This window comes from Phoca vitulina, unplaced genomic scaffold (genome assembly GCF_004348235.1).
Source record: "Phoca vitulina isolate PV1807 unplaced genomic scaffold, GSC_HSeal_1.0 scaffold6, whole genome shotgun sequence".
Classification (NCBI taxonomy): domain Eukaryota; kingdom Metazoa; phylum Chordata; class Mammalia; order Carnivora; family Phocidae; genus Phoca; species Phoca vitulina.
The window spans coordinates 4,678,270-4,697,337 of NW_022589709.1; the positions used below are offsets into that span (position 1 = coordinate 4,678,270).

A 19,068-nucleotide genomic window follows, 5' to 3' on the forward strand; every position below is an offset into this window, starting at 1 on the left:
AACTCCACAGTCACATAGGCAGTGTGCGTGGGACAGAAACTTTTGTTGTTTTAAAGCCACTTGAGATTTTGAGGGGTTTTGTTCCTACAACATAAGATAGCTCTCCTGAATGAAACAAAATAGGATATATACACTGAATAGAATGAGATTTGTCCACCAGGCTGCTGTCCTGAGAGGCTCATGTGACTTGGTAAGTAGAGCTGGGGTCTCTGTGCTAGTAGGAGATACAAAGTGTATTAAAACATGAAACTGATGCCAAAGAAGTCTCTAATTTTATTAAAACAGTTGAGTACTTTTCCTATGGTCTATAGGAACAGAGTCCTTTGGCCAGAAGTGTAAACAATGCTAAAAAATGGCCAAGTTCACTATGCCATAAATGATTCCAACTTTACCTGTAATTTTATTCCTTTGTTTGACAAAGCACAATATTAAACAAAGAGTTTAATATTTGAACACGCACCTTTTGCTCAAAGGATAAGTTAGTTTTAAATCAGAGGTCACTACCAGCCTACCACTAGAGGGGGCCATCTGCCAAGGATGGTGAGCCACTTGAGCTACACCCAGGGAGAAAGGCATCCTAGTCTAGCCTCTTTTCTAAACATAAAACTGCTGGTATCACCCAGGAAGCTTTGAAAAGCACATTCTCAGAAACCCCCAAAGCCTGATTCAGTAGGTCTGAAGTCGGGTTCAGATATGTGTAATTCTTAAAAATGTTTGGAGTATAGTTGACACACAATGTTATATTAGTTTCAGGTGTGCACCAGTGCTATTCGACATCTCTCTGTATGTTCTGCTGTGCTCACCACACGTTATTACAACACCATCAACTATATTCCCTCTGCTGTACCTTTTATCCCTGTGATTTATTCATTCCCTAACCGGAAGTCTGTACTGCCCACTCCCCTTCCCCCATTTGGCCCCCTATCTCCCCCCTGTCTGGCAACCATCAGTTCTCTGAATTTATAGGTCTGATTTCTGCTTTTGTTCGTTTATTCATGTTTTGTTTTTTAGATTCCACATGAGTGAAATCATATGGCATTTGTCTTTCTCAGTCTGATTTCACTTAACATAATACCTTCTAGGTCCATCCACGAAATGTGTATTTTTTTTTTTAAAAAAAGCTCTCCCCAAATGCTTCTAATGCAAAGTTAGGTTTGCTTCCACTGGTGTAGATTTCAAAGAGCTGGTCATTCTCAATCAAAAAGTTTTGCCATCTGCAAGGCATTTCTGACAGGGATCAAGATACAAGAAACCTGGTTGGATAAAAACAAAACCTCCTAAGAACAGAATTTCAAATACTTTACAATAATAATCATCACAGGAACAAAACAGTTATCTTCAAATTTAAATTTATTAAGACATTCAGCTATGTCTGTCAGTCTACATCCAAATTTGCTACTAAAAATAAAATAAAGTCACATCCCACATTAGGAATATCGAGTCTGAAAAACACTTTTTGAGCCAAGCCTATATTGTATAAATAAATGACTAGTTTCTTTTCATATCAAAATTCCCATAAAAAATTACATTCCCCCCTCCCCAGTTCTACCTGTAGCCATGATGAATGTAAAAATTTAAATATGACACATCCTTGTCAAAGAAAAGGTGCAAAGTCTATTAACAGCTTTAAAAGTGGCATTTGCAGAGTGTGATCATACAGTTAAGTACTCATTCCCAAAGTGCAAATATTGCCATAATTTAACACTGTTTTGATTCAGTCGCAAGAATTCAACATTACACAGATTGAAAAGTACACTTAGGGCCTTTATCAGTGCCCTAAAGCCCCTCCCACTTTGGTCTCCTACACTAACGTGGACCCCAAAGTGTTCATGAGAGTTTTAGTTTACTTCACACAGCCGACACAGTATACAATATATTAACAAAAGTTCCATATACATCAAAATATTGAAGACTCCGTCATAAAGTTCAAGAGTCTCAGATTACATGAATGCACCCGCAAGGCCCAAGTGCCCTCCCACCCCCTCCCCTAAAGCACATACGAAGTATGAGCGTGCTTCAATCTTGGAATACAATCAATGCTCTTAAGTCTTTGATTTCATTTCAGTGCTGTACAAAACTCAATTATCACCTGACTGAGTTCCAATTAACTGAGGGAAAGGGAGGTGGTGAAAAGGGCTGGTCACTACTCATACTTTGTAGTAAGAATGATCCTGTCCCATAGAAAGTGAAATGTCAGTTCTGCTTCTGCCCGCTTCTTCCCATGCTGTCCTGATGCTCTTTATCCTCCTTTCTTTAGCCCCTTTCAAGCACTCAAATCTGATTTTATTTATCCCTTATAAGTCAGGGGCAGTTTCTGAAGTTGTTGAAGTTGAATTTTCTTGGCAAACCTCTACAAAATATCAGCATAGGATATATAAATACATTTTGATTAGCATACATTGCAAAATTTCTCCCACAATGTCAGGGGGATGAAAGCAAACAGCCTCCACTGAGAGTACTTCCTGGATCAGATCCTTGGAATGTCAAGTTTCCTACCTCATCATCTCATACATTCATTCCTCAAATCTGAGCTCGAATTTCATAGTGAGTTAACTTCTCCAGAGTATCAAAGCATTACTTCTGCTTCTTTTCTTCTATGCTGACCTCAACAGGACATGCTTCATCTTTTTCACTAAAAGGATATTCCTTAGGGTCACAAGTCCCTTCCTGGCTACCTGACCTAGTGGCAATGCACTCATTATTGTCCCTAGAACCTTCTCGCATCCCAGTCCCTGGAGGATGCTCTTGATTTGGAGGCTCAGTTCCTTGCGGGAGCATGTTTTGCGCGGCTCCCGCAGGAGGGTGTGGCACCAGCTCAGCCCCCAACCCCGGAAGCTGGGAGGAGTTTTTGAGGTGGCAGTGGCACAGAGGGCAGGTCTCCTGGACATACAGCCACTTCTTGAGACAGCCTGCATGGAAGAAGTGACTGCAAGGTGTGATCACAGCAGATTTCATGTCCTAGAAGGGGAGAAAGATACCTCAATAAATGCCTATTATCTAGAATCTTTGTGGCTAATCCCAAAAGTTCTAGTTCCAACATTTCTTTCCCACAAGGTCCCCACAGAAAATCTGTAACACAGATTTTAGAATAAAACTCATTTTAGATTATAGTGATAATCCTCCTGCCTTCAGAGACTCCTTTATACCAACAATGCAAGAACCACTGGCTAAACAGTTAAAAGAAGTAAAAACCAAAAATGAGAAAGAAACGAACATCTTAACTGGCTTCTGTCTTCGTATGGAACACGAGCATCACACAACTACTGCAGTGTGATTGCTGGGTCCCTCCGCCGCCCCCCCCCACCCCCGTGGCATGAGTGTAATTAGAACCTCAGAAAATCTGATGAAGACAGGACTTCCCACAGTTCTGCTTCAACACAGCTGAATAGATTATTCCATGATGAAATTACTGGCAAGGAGACAAAATCAGCCACATAACACCAGGGTATTGGCAAGGAAGTGGCAATTTCATTAGGGACAATGTATGTAATGCAGTCTTCAAGACAGGGTCTGTATAAGCCAGCGCTTCTCAATTTGCATCACAATCACCGGAGTGCTTGCTAACTACGCATATTCCTGGGTGCCCCCAGACCCACTGAACTGGGATATCTGAAGATGGCATTTGCAGATCTACAGTTACAGCAAGCCACCCATGTAACTTTTATGCACACTCAAGTCTGATAACCACTGGATTAAGAAGTGGTATACTTTGCATTAATGTTCCTTGCAGAAGATATACTCGGGGAGGGAAGGCTGAGGACATGATTTAATTGTTAAGAATACATATTTGGGGACTCAACCATTAATTTTGTTTTAAGTCCCAAAACAAGGAGTTGTAGTTGTCACAGAAATTCCTTGCCAAGAACTGGTAACACCTGGGCGTCAACTTTTAAGCAGAAAGCCATTCAAGGAAAAGCAGCCAGCTGGGAAGTTAAGCAATTTGACTTTCATTTTCTGTGTGATCAGCAGGTAGTTCTAGCACCTCAAAAAAAGTGATGTGACAAAAGGAAATACAAAAAAGAGACTCTTATTTAAATCCCAGAGATGGAATATTTATAGACATCAGCTGCTGAAGCTGATGTGCCCTGTCTTCGATGTGCTCTGTCCTGCATACGATGATGCTACCAAGCACCAAGAAGCAGAACTAAGACAATGGCCACTTCACTTGGGGGGAACCTACAATATTCCTTAGTCCCCCAAATGCAAAAACAACCTGGAAAACATTATTCTGCAAGGACCCAAAGGTATGTTCTAATAACAATAAAAAAGTGGCAGTTGCATTTTATTCTTAGACAAAATTCTTATACTAGATAGTCTTGAACACACACAAATACATACACACTCCCATCTAAACTGTAAAGCAGCTTTGGACAAAGAACATTCCCTCATACTCACTGACGCTATCTATAGTTTTATTACACCAGCTTACACTCTTTAAGAGCGATTTTAAAGGAAGAATTTCTGTTGTTGCCCTTAATTTCTATCCATACTTCCAACAGTACAGTTTAGCTATAAAAGCTGCTACCCAACCACCCCCCTGCACAGGTTACTGGTGACTAAACTGTAGGCCTATTTTTTGCTGTGATAGTTCCAAACTCATTTAAATACTATCTTTCAATTTTAATAGAAGGCAGTCGTCAGCTATTCATAACACACATGCCAAAGATGCCAGGAAGGCCAACTACAATGGCACACGGACCGGCTGCCTCTACCATATCCTCCGGCCCCCAATTCCAGACACACAGGCTTGTATCCATCTCAGATATCCATCAACCCACAGGTAAACACATACTCTCTCTACCTTCGTTAAGTAAATGAATACTTCTTCCCCATCCTGGAAATACCAGAAGGAAAACCATCAGAATCTTGGCACACCACTTTTCAGAAGTTGCTGACTCCTGAATTGATAGTATATATTTGATTGTGTGTGTGTGTGTGTGTGTGTGTGTGTGTGTATGTTTACATATTTGGGAGTAAATATAAAATACACCTGACCTGTTTTTCCTTTATTTATGGGTGAGCAATGTTGAAAATAACAATAAATTAGAACTTGAGGGACTAAATTAAAAACTTAGTTCAGAAATAAAATGGAAATACTCTATCAGGTCTTTAATAATTTGAGGCCTATTTTTTTTTTTTAACCAAGGAAATAATTCTGCCTAGAAATTTAACTTAAATTTGGTTAATGTGGTTAAAGTCCCAGGGGATACACCAACAACCCACCCAAATGGATTCTTACTGTGCAAGTTACCTGGTAACAGATGGCACAAATATCATTGTGTTTCTCCAGCTGCTCTTTTGTAGCAATGGGTAATGATTTAATCTTATTCACAGCATCCCTGCGGAGAAGAAAGCTCTTCCACCCCAGCTGTGCCCGAAGCCACACATTATAATAGGAATGGATAAAGATGATCATTGAGCCCATTACGGTCCATTCTCCAAAGATGGTCTCTGAGACACCATAGGCCACCACACAGAGGGCCACAAGAAACTCCAGAAGGCGGTAAGTGCCATTCACATAGTAGATGACATCATCCATGTTTTCCACTGGCTCTTTTCTGAATTCCTCAACCATAAATAAGACATAAATAAAAAGTGTTCCCAAAACCTGGGGGAAAAAATACATGTATTTTAAAACAGAGTATGACCACTAAAAAAGACTTTTCATAGACTTTAAGCAATAACAACAATCCTAATACTCTTAGGGAACAATGAATAAATCTTTGTTGCCAGTGTTATATTTTCTTTTACTTCTTACTGATCAGGCAGCAAAGATCCACTTTCAAGTTATAATAAGCTTATTATTTCCAGGGCAATACTGTCTGTTGTGCGTATCTATGTGTGTATTACACACATATGTCATATATTCATACACATCACGAAACTAAGGATATTTTCAAGTGGGTATTTACTTAAAAAATGTGCTCCAAACAAGCTACAAAATCTTTTAATATTTTATAGTTGCTTACCAATTTAAGCTTTACACGATAGCTCTGTATCCATTTTAAACATTTGCAAAGTTTAATTACCTTGATTAAAAAATACAGTGACATAGATAGGTGTGGTATTTTAATAACCTACCATCTAACTTCTATGCTCATATCAGTGTAATGTTTTTCTGATAAGTAAGGTAGGAAGTTATCACCTAAATAGGCCACTTATAATCATTCATCTCAAAAAAGTTTAATTCCTTTTCTGGAAGGAAAAATAAGAAAATCAGTTATTATATAGTTAATTATTCCTAGGCTTACCTGAAGAGAAGTGAGAATGCTGCTAGAAATAATGATAAGCAGCCAAAAATCCATGTGGAAAAACTGGCAAATCATGTAAGCCATGTAAGCAGGGAACACTAGTAAAAATAAACAAAGGCTCACAGCACGGAAGTGTTTCCATAAACTCCTAGAAAAAGAAAAATACTCCTTTAAAGCGCCTGTCACCCAGGACCACAACAATCATGTTAGCAACGGATAGGTCTTGGGCCATGCTGACATTTCCCAAATACTTTACTAAGCATCCTTCTCCTTGCCAGTCACTATACTAGATTTCAGGACAGGGGTCATAGGCCTGGTATTTCAAAGCCACCTGAGTCACCTTTTCTCTTCTCTCCACTCAGTCAAAATTGCCAAACACCATCAATTCTCTTTTCTTTATTTTTTTCAATAGTTAGCTTTCAGTTCCATCCATTTCTACCAATTTCAGTGATCTCAGGCTTTTGGAGCACTAAGCCTTAACAATAATGTGTGATCTTAAGTCATGAGACATCTCCCCACCTGTTACACTGTGATGAAAATCTCTGCTACTGTGAGTGCAGTATTACTAAGAGGAATGGTTCTCCAACAGCTATATTAATCCTCACATCTGTCAGGGCTGGAGGCGGAAAAACTATGAACAACTGTGTTGCAGGACCTACTAGCTGGTCTTCCTCCCCTAGTCCCAATCTATCCCAGACACTGCCTGCCTGATTAATCTTCCTAAAGCTCTACTAGCGTAATATCGTCAATGCCTTCTCTAACTTCCTAGCCTGGCATCTGAGCTCCTCGACTCCCACTGTTTCGGTCCAAACTTGTCAACACCTGTTCCTCACTATAAGCAAAGATGGTTAATTAACTATACTCCCAGAAAAACACAAGCACTCTTACACCCCACTAGAAATGCCTCTGTCCCACTCTGTCTTGTTCTAAACCCTGTAGGCTAGCTCAAACTAATCAGGTAATGTGAATCCTTTCTCCAGGAATCACTGACCCTCTCAGAATTCCTAACACTGGTACCAGCCAATCATACACTAAAACTATAGTCTTGTTTCAATGCTACAGATATTTATATGTTGTATGCCTAAACATTTTTATTTCTATTTTATAGTTATTATTTAAATAATATATATGTACACAGACATAAAAATGTCTTATCACCCAAATTTAAACTCCTTGAAAAAAAGAACAGCAACTCCTTCACATAGCTCAGCTTTTAAGCTCAAAGCTTGTTTGAAGTGCCAAATAAAACTTGAATATTTATTTCTTCTTGATATTTTTCAAATTATTTTCCATTTATTACTACCTTTTTTTTTTTCAAACCTATCTATCCACCCAAATGCAAAGCCCTATGATATAAGCAAGACAGAAGTTATCATGGTTATCTCAAGAGGGAGTACTACATATATGTAAGTATATATATATAACTTCATATATATAGCTCAATGTATACATATACTTTATATATAGCTTAGTGTGTATATATATTATATATATACTTTTTACATATAATAAAACTTTATGCTTTTAAGACACCCAGTAAATCAAGAGACTTTCTTAGACTTAGATTTCAGTTTTGGATTCCACTTGAACCCTACTTGTCAATGGTGGAATACATACACAGAAGGAGCCCCATAGTTATGGCAAAAAGGAGAAGGGACATAATTTCTTCTTTTGTGTACCTCTTCATATATCAAAATATTCTAATAAATCATTCCTTAAATACACCCCAATTTAAGATAGATTGTATACTAAGTTCTAAAAGATACATAAACAAAAACCTTCCCCAACAAGTACCTTAAGCAGAACTTTGAAAAATCTTTCCTTACAACAGAAAAAAGGTCATTTCTACCCCCTGTAATTTTACTTATAGTTACTTTATATACCTGATTTACAAGCAAATAAAGATAGAGGGCTGCCACAAAGGATTAAAAAAAAAAAAAAGATATTAGATATTTCCATTTCCTGGGTAAATAAAAGCCAAAGGTGGAGCACTTTTTTAACACAGTGATCACTAATCTAGAAAGAAATCAGTGTGAACCCCAAACAGATTTCCTCTTTTAAAACACAAAACTCAATTACAATCTATTAACTGAATATCAAAACTTAAAATTATTGATTTCCTATAAAAGATGAACATTTATTCATTTAATCATTGAGGAAATGTAGATTTCAATCAAAATCATTTAGAGCTCATGGCTGCAAAAAAAATTAATTTTTAATTAAAAATCATTATCTGTGATCTCAAATCCATGCAGTCTCAAGGAAACAAAAAAAAAGGCGGCATAAGGAAAAATAACCACACACAAAGTTAAATGTTAGACTGTATGGGACTTTCTATAATTAGTAATTCAGAGAAGAATTATTATTATGGTAAAAATTAAAGCTAGGTACTTGGGAACTGTTTTACAACTTTTCTTGCAAACATTTTCTACCTTCCAAAGTTATGGGAGAAACATAAACTTGTCAGTAGTTCTGCTTTGAGATCCAAAACATAAAAAGTTTTACTTTTTCAAAGAAAGGCAGGCAGGAAGGAATTACTGTAACAGTAGTTATACTTTATTAGATATTAAATTATAAATCATTTTAATAGGGTAATTTGCCTTAAAGCTCTAAATATATTTTTCAAAATCAAGCTATGATCCATTTATATAAAATAGGTATATGTTTACATATAGACGTAAGTATATTATTTTTATATACATACAGAGAGAAGCATAAATACCATTATGCCAAGAGTTATAATTTACTTCTAATTTTGGCGTGTGTATACACACCAACACACAAATATATATACACATAGGTGTGTATATTATACACACAAATATATATCCTTATTTAAATAGTTAAAATTCAATAAAAATCTAATTTAAAATTAAATATAAAATGAATAGCAGAAAACAACATTGAAATCTTATCCTATTAATAGGTTAAGCACTATAAAATAAAATAAAAAATTTTTACATTCACCCCGACCCATTTTTTTTAGAAGTTTGTCATTTCAAAATCTACTATGTAATTTGAGTAAGTGGACCATTATCCTAAAATTCCTTGTTAAAAACTGGAATAAAATTTACAGATAAGGGCAACAATTATCTCTATGGCTAAAACTGAGACACCTTTTTAAGTTAAACACTGGAAATTACCTCTAGTCCAAGCAACTCCAAAGACATGTGAGGCTTTTCTACCCCTAGTAATTATTTCTTAAATGACAGAGAGAAGCAGTGTTATATGAATTATTGATATTATCTCTTAATTATTTCTCTAATTTGAGAATTAAGATATTTTTCGTTTCCTTTCTCAATCCCCAGTACTCTGAATTAGTCATAATCCTTAATTCAGGATGCACTGTCACCATTGGTCTGTGGGTGTCCCTCTTTTTACTGAGCTAGTAATCTAATTAGCTATCTTAAATATTGTAACAAGCCTTCATGAACCTGTCTCCCCATACAAAAGTGAGGGCCCGGACAATAACCCACATTTAACTATACAGCAGGCCTGCCTATTCCACGTCCTGCCTCCCTGCACCCATTGAAAGCATTAACTTGAATCTGTGTTCTTTACTCTCTTGCTTGCTTTTCCTTTTTATAGTTTTGTTTATTAATCTATATGTATTCCTAAAGAGTATATTTAAAATTTTTGCTTTTAACACAAAAATAACATCCTATACTGTCATCTTTTGGGATTTACTTTTTAACTTTATAATGCTATGAATCATGCATATTGTTTTCTGTGTCACTGCATTTCTAATATTCCATAGTGACTATTACCACATTTACTCACCCACTTTCCTGCTTGATTGTCATTTGGGTTGTTCCCAGATTTCTGCTACTGTGAATTGTGCTATGAACGTTCTTCTATATGTCCTTACTGAACATGTGTAAGAACGTCTAGAGTATACATGTAGGAGGAGAGAATGGCTACACTGTTTCCAAAGTGATTATACCACTTTACACTCCCACCAGAAACCAGGGATACCATGTCATCCAGACCTTTTCCACTCTAGATAATTAGCTGACTTCCCTTTCTCTCTCCCTTCTTCCTTCCTTCATTCCTTGCCAATCCCACAGGTTTAAAACAGCACTTCAGTGTGGTCTTGATTTACATTTCTCTCATCACTAAAGATGCTGAACCTCTCTTCATATTCATGTGTCTCCTCTTTCACTAAAAGCCTAAAGATAAAAATGTATTTTATCCATTCTCTTGCTCATTTGAGCTATTTGTATATTGATACCAATTCTTGGGCAAGTGCAAATACTATGAATATCTTCTCCCAGTTTGTAAAGTTAACTTTAGGTCTAAAAAGTTATTAACTGTAATTGTTAGATTTATCACTCTTTCCTTTCATAATCACAGTCATTCCTAATTCTTAGTCTCACTCTCCCACAGCAGTTCTGTCAGTTTAAGAAACTGTTTCCTTACTTGAAAGTCCAAAATATATTAGCCTATGTGAGTTTTAATTTTTTGTTTTTGACATTTTAGGTCTCTAACATTCCAGAGTTGATCCTTTGTTTATGGTGTGAGATAGGAACCCATTCTATCCTTTTCCAAATAGAAACCATTTTTTCCAGCAACATTACGGAAGAGTACCACCTGTCCCCACTCACTGGACATGCCACCCTTGTCATATACCAAAGTCCAACATATATGGGTCTGTTTGGGGGCTCTCTGTTCCAGTGCTCAAGCTGTCTATACTCCAGCCAATATTACAAATCTGCATAGTACCTCCTGCTATGAGTGAAATAAAACTTTATCTTTCTCAAGTTATCTGATTTCCATACAGGGATTATACCAGCTGGACAGAATGAGTTGGGTAGTGTTCTTTTTATTGTCTGGAAGTGTGTGTTTCAAATAGGGATAATCTGTTCCTTCAAAGTTTGGAACTTGCCTGTAATACCATTTGGGTCAAGGGATGTTTGCCATTTGCTTCCACTTCTTTAACAGTTACAGAACTATCCAAGTTTTTAAATTCTTCTTGAGTCAGTTCTAATCAGCTACATTTTTCTCATACTCTTCGATTTCATTTGTTTTAAAAAGTACTGGCATTTGGCTGTTGATAGTACTCTCTTATTTACCACAGGCGATGGTGGGAGAGAAGAACCTAACCCTAACAATTCATCCCTTTTTCATCCTTTCACAGCCAAGAACCCCTCTTGCCTTAGGCGAATGCTGCAGTGGACACCAGCAAGAACACTGACAACGATGCAAAATAACCACCCCACACCCACACACAGGGCTTCTCAGTTTTGTTCCTTTCCTTTTAAATTTCCTCTCCATTTGACCTTAGAGGAAAAAGCCAGTAATGAGGCTACTTCAACATCCTGGTGGGAATCAGAACTGGATTTACTGGTTCTTACGGCAGTGGAATTATGTATTTCTTACTCTTTTCTGATACTTTCTATAGTATTATATTAGTCTTATCAGTATATGCTAAATTAATTTGTGTAAGTAATACTACTAAATGATACTGCCAGAAATGACAAAATAGTGTTGTACTTAGGTCAAAAACAACCCATTTAAATGGCTACTTAACCAAGCTCACCACTGAGTTCAACATCTTAAATGCTTCTATTGAGATACGTTAAACCTCAAAACCAAATCTCAAATAACTATAATTAAAATGATTATCTGAAACAAATCAAAGAGCTCTAAGCTTATTTAAATTAAATTGACTCTTGCAGCCTTTCCACCATTTGAGAAAAATTTCAGAATGTTCAGCAATGTGGGATATGGGAATAAAAAGATAAATCTGATGAACTGTAATTAAAATGTTAATTTGAAATGTTTTAAAAATCTGCTGTCAAAATTCTATCTCCCAAAAGACTGCCTGTTCCCTTACTCATAAAACACTACCAAAGAAGCAATAAATTAAGGTTATTTCAAAAATCACCAGAATGTCAACAGACGCTGGAAAGAAACAGTGGTGCTGAATTTTTAGTAATTCTTCATAGAATGTCCTTGTATAAACTACAGTAAGCCTAATTCTACCTTAAAGAGCTAAATAATAACTTGACTTTTATTCCTTAAGAGAACTTCTGTAATATGGCATGAACATGAATGCAGCTATTAATTTCACCTGGTCCCATAAGGTGTCAAGAATCCCCATTAAAACCTCAGTAAGTTAAAACTGTCTAAAGGCCATCAGATGAGGCCATTATTCCATAAATGACTATCTTTAGGACTGCCTGAGAGCCTTTCTCTCTCCTTCAAATGATTTTCTCTGTTCTCTCAACGCTTTCTCTGCTTTAGCATTACACAGAATAAAATTATATTATTTACTGTATTTCCTGGACTAAATTTGATGCTCTCCATTCTTCATTTTAAAACTGAATATAAAAAGTATTAATTAAATTTCTCTGAAGAAGAAAAAGTTGACTTGTAATTACATGGCCTTTGATGTGATTTCTAACTATAAGAATCTTGAGGAAAAAAACAGAAAAGTCAAACATATAGAAAAATAAAAAGGTAAACTTGTTACCTTACGCTAATACCAATTATTCATCCATTTCCTGTCTCTAAATATTATCTAAATCTTCAGACAACAAACTCATATAAAGAATATTACAAAAATTTCTTTTAGGAAGTTTCTTACTTGTCTCTAGATGCTCCCAGCGCCAAAACAATAGGATCTGCAATCTCTAACATAGACTGTAGAATAGAAGCTACGACAATGAAAAGGATAATACTGAGCAGGAATGCCCGGTGAACAACCTGTAGTTCTATCAGACCAGTCTGCACTGCCAGGATTAACAGCGTAACTCCTTCTGTCATGCCCCTAAAAAAAGCATACGTTTTCAGAAAAACAATCAGAATCTCATTTCATTCCAAGAGAAAATAATCCAAAGACTTACACTGTTGTTACATATTTGTGATCTAGTCTGACTTAGACAAAAAAACCTGATCAGAATATTAACTTATATAGAACATCGATGTAATAGTAATACACAGTCATAATATACCATTATATGTGTGCAAAATGTAATAGCTATTATTTTAGCATACACTGAGGAGATAAAAAGCAACTTCTAGGATAAATAAAAGTGTTCTAACCAGGCTTTGCTAATGAGCCAGATATTCTACCATTCTTAGATATCCACTGAATTATATTTATATCATGAGCTGTATCTTGATTATAAAAAATAAAATCATAGGTGAATGTCTTCATAATCTTGGAGTAGGAAAGGTCTCTTTAAGTAGACCATAAGAACTAGAGAAGACATAAATATAAACTTTCTTGAAATTCAGTTTCCATATGGAAAATACATAAAAAATCTTGAGATCTTTTTTTCATCTTATTGACTTGATTTATAAAGAACTCTCACAAATAAATGAACAAAGGTTAAGTCCAGTTTTCAAAACCACAAATGAATAAATATTTCAAAGTTTGATGACCCAACCATTGACAAGGAATTTTGAGAAAAAACGGGGAGACAAATGTTGAGATAAAACAGATAAAACCTTTCTAGAGAAAAACTTGCTAATAAATTTAGAAATGTATATACCCTTCAACTCAATAATATTACTGGTAATAATTTACCCTATGGATGTACTACAAAAAATTTAAATATAAGAGAAAATATAGTAAATAATAGAACATGCTATGTGATATCACAGGGATACAATTGGCAAAATCCAAACTCTGAAAAACTAAACAGGACTATCTGGTGTCTTCAACAAATAAAATGAAAGGGAAAAAATACAGACACAGCAGGGACCTAAATATTAAAAGAAACTTAAAAAATAGTTTGCCAACTGCCATATGGGCCTTATTTGGATCTGAAGTTGAACAAAAAATGTTAAAAACACAAAAAAGGGAAATATGAACACCAACTGGGAATTTTATGTCAAGGAATTCTTCTCTTACTGGGAATGAATGTACTATTGTAGTTACGCTTTTTCCAATGAGACAATGAGACTGAAATATTTATGGGTAAGATGGTATTATATCTGGGATTTACACCAAACAAAGGCAGCTGGGGATTATGGAGGGGACAAAGTAAGTGGAGTAGATAGGGGCATGCATGACGGAAGACTGGCTATATTACTGGAGATGGATGACAGGTATATGGAGGTTCATTTTACTATTCTCTCAACTTTATTAATTTAAAAGTTTTCTAATTAAGAGTTAAAAAAAAGGAGACATATACAAAGGTACCATTTTTTAATAGCAAAAAAAGAAAAAAAGAAATACATCCATATTTTGGAATACTATACCTTTATCAAAAAGAATGAGGATGTCTTTGTGTTGACATAAAAAAACATCTAAAACATATTTAAGTGAAAAACTAAAGTGCAGAACTGTGTATAGTATGTGGAAATGAAACAAAAACAAAAGTAGCAAATATATAGGTGTGTGTAGAAAGAAATTTTAAAATAACCGTTATAAGCTGTTACCCTTCAGGGAGAGGAAATGGCAAGCAGGGGGAGGAAGAGTTGTCACTTCCCATTTCATATTTTCTGAATGGTGTGAATTTGTGAGCTTATACATGAATTATTTTTCTTTCTTGCCCTCCTTCCTCTTTTGCCATTATTAAGGTGTTAGCTGGGACTAGCAGGAAGATTATAAAGCATTTTTTTCTCTTCTGTCATAAAAAAATATTGTACACCCAAAAAAAATGTTTCCTCCAATTTACAAGATACTCACCATCTACTAATTCTGAAACATTCCATAAAGATTTAAAGACTTTAAGAAGATTATATAAATTTATATAAATGAAACCATTAAAAATTCCTATTTTAACAGAAATCGTGACAACTTCTAGAAATAGGGTTTCCCAATATCTGATCTTAGTGATTTAATAACTAGATTAACTATTCTGCATTCTCATTAATGCATCCTTTGAAACTTCAATCAGTATCCAAATTATGTCCACACACAAAAAAAATTTTTAAGTATCAAATATAGAAATTGGATTTTAACAGGTCTACACTTAAACTTCAAATGGGAAAAAGCAAGCTATCAAAAATCTCTTAGGGCGCCTGGGGGGCTCAGTTGGTTAAGTGTCCAACTCCTGATTTCAGCTCATGACTCATGATCTCAGGGTTGTGAGACTGAGCCCCATGTCAGGCTCTGCACCTGGTGTGGAGCCTGCCTATGATTCTCTCTCTCCCTCTGCCCCTCCCCCGCGAAAAAAATCTCTTAAATCTAGGAAAGTGTCCAATATATATTGATATGTACACAGAGTAAAAATTCATCTTTTACATATGGAAATTCAGTTATATTTTCAAAGTATTTTAAATCCAAATAGTTGCAACCATTCAAAAAAAAATCTCAAAATTCCATTTCCTCTGAAATTCATCATTACTTCTTCAAGGTATATATAATATTTAAATGTCTAGAGGTATCCATAGTCAAGAACTTACCGATTCATGGCAGGATCATTCATGAAAGCTCGATAACCCTGCAGGTAAAACTTGCAGAGTGTCAGAACACCCAAGGCAACAAAGGAAACCGTGAAGACCAAACCCAAAAGCGAATAAGGAGTGCTGCAGCATTCAGCAATACTAGAAAAAGGGGGGTGGGGAAATATTGACAGATAAAAATTTTCCGTTTGAAATAAAACCATCTTAAGCCTTCAAATAACCACCAACCTTGACCTGATCCTCATCAATTAAAACACCCCAAACCAAAATTTGACGTAAAAATCACCTAACCACTCCATTAATAATTTAAATCCATTCTTCTAGTATCCTAACCTACATTTTTTTAAATCTCTTTGGCAAATATTCAGTACACAGCACCGTATCTGAAACAAAGTCTTCTCTTTATTTATCTATCACCTCTTTCAAAAGCAGTAAGGGCTTAAATTTTCTTCAAACCCTAAGAAACGTATAATTAACATGCTGATAATATTCAAAAAAGACTCATATATAGCTGCCCATAGTACCTTCTGAAAAATGTTGACTATTCAAATTGTGCTAATATGATTACTTGTCAAAACTCCTTATTTGACCAAACTGCTACCAGGGAAGGCCCATATTGACTTTGCAGCTCCCAACTCCTCTCAATACAACAGTATTTTCCATATTATTAATACTTTAAATTTTAATTTAATTTAGGTTTACATAATTGCATTTTTTTCTGGATTATTTCTTTTTTTTTTTTTTTTTTTTTTTTAAAGATTTTATTTATTCATTTGAGAGAGAATGAGATAGAGAGAGAGCATGAGAGGGGGGAGGGTCAGAGGGAGAAGCAGACCCCCCGCCGAGCAGGGAGCCCGATGCGGGACTCGATCCCGTGACTCCAGGATCATGACCTGAGCCGAAGGCAGTCGCTTAACCAACTGAGCCACCCAGGCGCCCTTTTCTGGATTATTTCAAAAGCATATCCAAGAATACAGCCTAAGACCATTTAAAAATAATTTTATCATCAACTTTTAACATAAAAGTTTGCTATGAATACCACTTACAGGAACTGGAAGACCTTACACTAACTAAAGCTTGTAAATACTTTCACACTTTATGGAAATACATTCCATACTTTCACTGAACATATTAGAAACTTATTAACAAGTATTTTACAAACATATGTAATATTATGTACTAATAATCTGGATTTAACATTTATACAGCATTTAACAAATGTTCAGAGAAGTTTGAGAATTCCAGTTAAGAATTTCATTTGTATGCATGAGGAATTCATTCAGGCAAATCAATACCTATCCTTTACTATGTAGCTCTGTGCTTCTGCTACATAGTCACTCTTCCTACACAATTAACTGCTCATAAGTAAGTTTTTAAGTGAAAACATCTACTTTTCCATAGACCAATGTACATTATGATGAGAAAAAAATATCTGTTTTTCTTTTAGGAGTCAAGATATCTATGAGTCATGGTGGTTGATAGCTAAAAGAATGACTGTATGGCATTCTTACAAATCTAATTTCTGAAATGTGACATTTTCTCAGAGAAATCCTTATGCAGGATGTTTAAACAAATTGTCTAGTAACTAAAAAGTAATAACCATGGCTAAAAATATACTAAAAATTTTACTTCTCACTGGAAAAGCCTGAAAATTTTACTGATGATCCATGCAATTTCTCTATTCTTGTCTTAATATTTAGAGAAATCTTTTACACCCAAGCAGTATGATTTAATTACATTTTCAAGAGGATATTTTCAAAAGAGAACATAAGCAAAAGGTTTCAACCTAACTTTGGGGAAGTGAAAGAATTTGGAAAACTTTATAAAACTTTTCTTCCTCTCTTCAGTGAGATGTTTTACTGATTTTAGTTTCTATTTGCTGGCTGCAAAAACAAAGTTTTTGTTTGCATGTGCTTTTTTAGTTGGTTTGTTTAGTCAGAGTATGCTGATAAACTTGCAATCTTCCTTTTGTAAATAAGTTGTTCTTTGGCAAGGCAAACACACCAATGTAACCTGGCACAAAGCAGCATCAGGGACAACAAACAATGCTTATAGAGATAGAAATTAACAGAAGAACCAATTCACTTCTCTGTTAACAAACAAATTTAAACATTCCTATATTTAGAAGGGGTACTCTATTCTATGTACAAAACAGAATAGAGAGAAAAATCACTTTGTCAAGACACCTAAACCTCATCTAAAAATTTCAGTATTACTTTCTTACTTTGTAAATAAGTCCAAACTCATTCATGGCTTACTGATTTGTTAAGCCTATTACACTATGCTACATTTGATGTGATTGTGCTTTTTAATGGCTAATAATATGGTTTAAAACATGACCAATCCCAGTCTCACACTTAGGTTATTATCCTAACCAAAGGATTCTATTTCTCTTTCTCTTTAAATTGAATTACTTTTTGGATCATTTTAAAATTCTTCATAAAACTTTCATAATATTTACATTAAAAAACAATAGCAGGGGCGCCTGGGTGGTTCAGTCATTAAGCGTCTGCCTTCAGCTCAGGTCATGATCCCAGGGTCCTGCTCTGCGGGAAGCCTGCTTCTCCCTCTCCCACTCCCCCTGCTTGTGTTCCCTCTCTCACTGTTTCTCCCTCTGTCAAATAAATAAATAAAATCTTAAAAGAAAAATAAAAAATAAACAATAGCAGTAAAACTTCATTAATAATGAACTGGCTATTAAAATGTATTTGATATCAATTTATTGCATGCTTATAGAAGCTACTTATCAACTAAAAGTGTTATTTTTAGAAAGTACAAAATCTGACTCAGTGCCAATAAGTTTATTCTGCTTATTTACTGAAATAGGTACTGCCCTATGACATTTTTATTGCTTTTTAACACTGTGTAACATTTTCCCTGCACCCCTTACTGCACAGTGCTCCATCACTTGGTTGGCTGAGAAACAATGGCTGTATTAACTAAAACTCAACACTTTTGTCTGCCTATATGTACTCTCCCGAAGGACAGAGTTTTATTCTTGCCTGTATGTGCCAGGGAATGAAGATATATAGCCATGTGCTAGGTTCTGAGGGCTTGAGATTCAAACTCAAGAGTGGAAAAATGACAAATGTGGATGTAGCTCACAACAAAGATACTTTAGTAGAAAAAGGACTCAGATGACTTAAGACTATTTTTAAAAAAAAAACTAAATCTTAAAAACCAAGTCTTACAATTCCTTTGGGGCAAACAGCAAAGCATTATGATATACTCACTTCTCCAATTATTTGACTGTATCTGAATAATGAAGCAAAACATTAAAAATAACAGGGCATTAGTTGCAAGAGTAAGGTTTGAACTCAGATGGGCTCTGACATCAGCACGGCTTCTTTCAACGGTGTCACCTGGGGCAAGGTACTCTCGGTACAGTCTCCTCAGCTATTAAAAAATGGTAAATGATAATAAAGGCACCTATCTCTCAGGGTTGCTGTCAAGATTA

The 19,068-nt window shown here is 35.5% G+C and overlaps 1 protein-coding gene across 2 annotated transcripts in view; it reads right to left on the reverse strand.

The window, feature by feature from the left end:
- Positions 1-1,332: 1,332 nt before the first annotated feature.
- RNF145 (ring finger protein 145) overlaps positions 1,333-19,068 on the reverse strand; it is a 54,275-nt gene continuing 36,539 nt past the window's right edge. Inside the window, exons 8-12 of one of the 2 annotated variants that reach the window (XM_032403636.1) lie at positions 15,612-15,752; positions 12,841-13,023; positions 6,252-6,399; positions 5,252-5,608; positions 1,333-2,958 (exon numbers count right to left, since the gene is read on the reverse strand). In XM_032403636.1, the coding sequence (XP_032259527.1) occupies positions 2,575-2,958; positions 5,252-5,608; positions 6,252-6,399; positions 12,841-13,023; positions 15,612-15,752 (1,213 nt within the window). In that variant the 3' untranslated portion in view covers positions 1,333-2,574. The remainder of the gene's footprint in view (positions 2,959-5,251; positions 5,609-6,251; positions 6,400-12,840; positions 13,024-15,611; positions 15,753-19,068) is intronic. The other variant, XM_032403635.1, reaches the window with a different exon arrangement.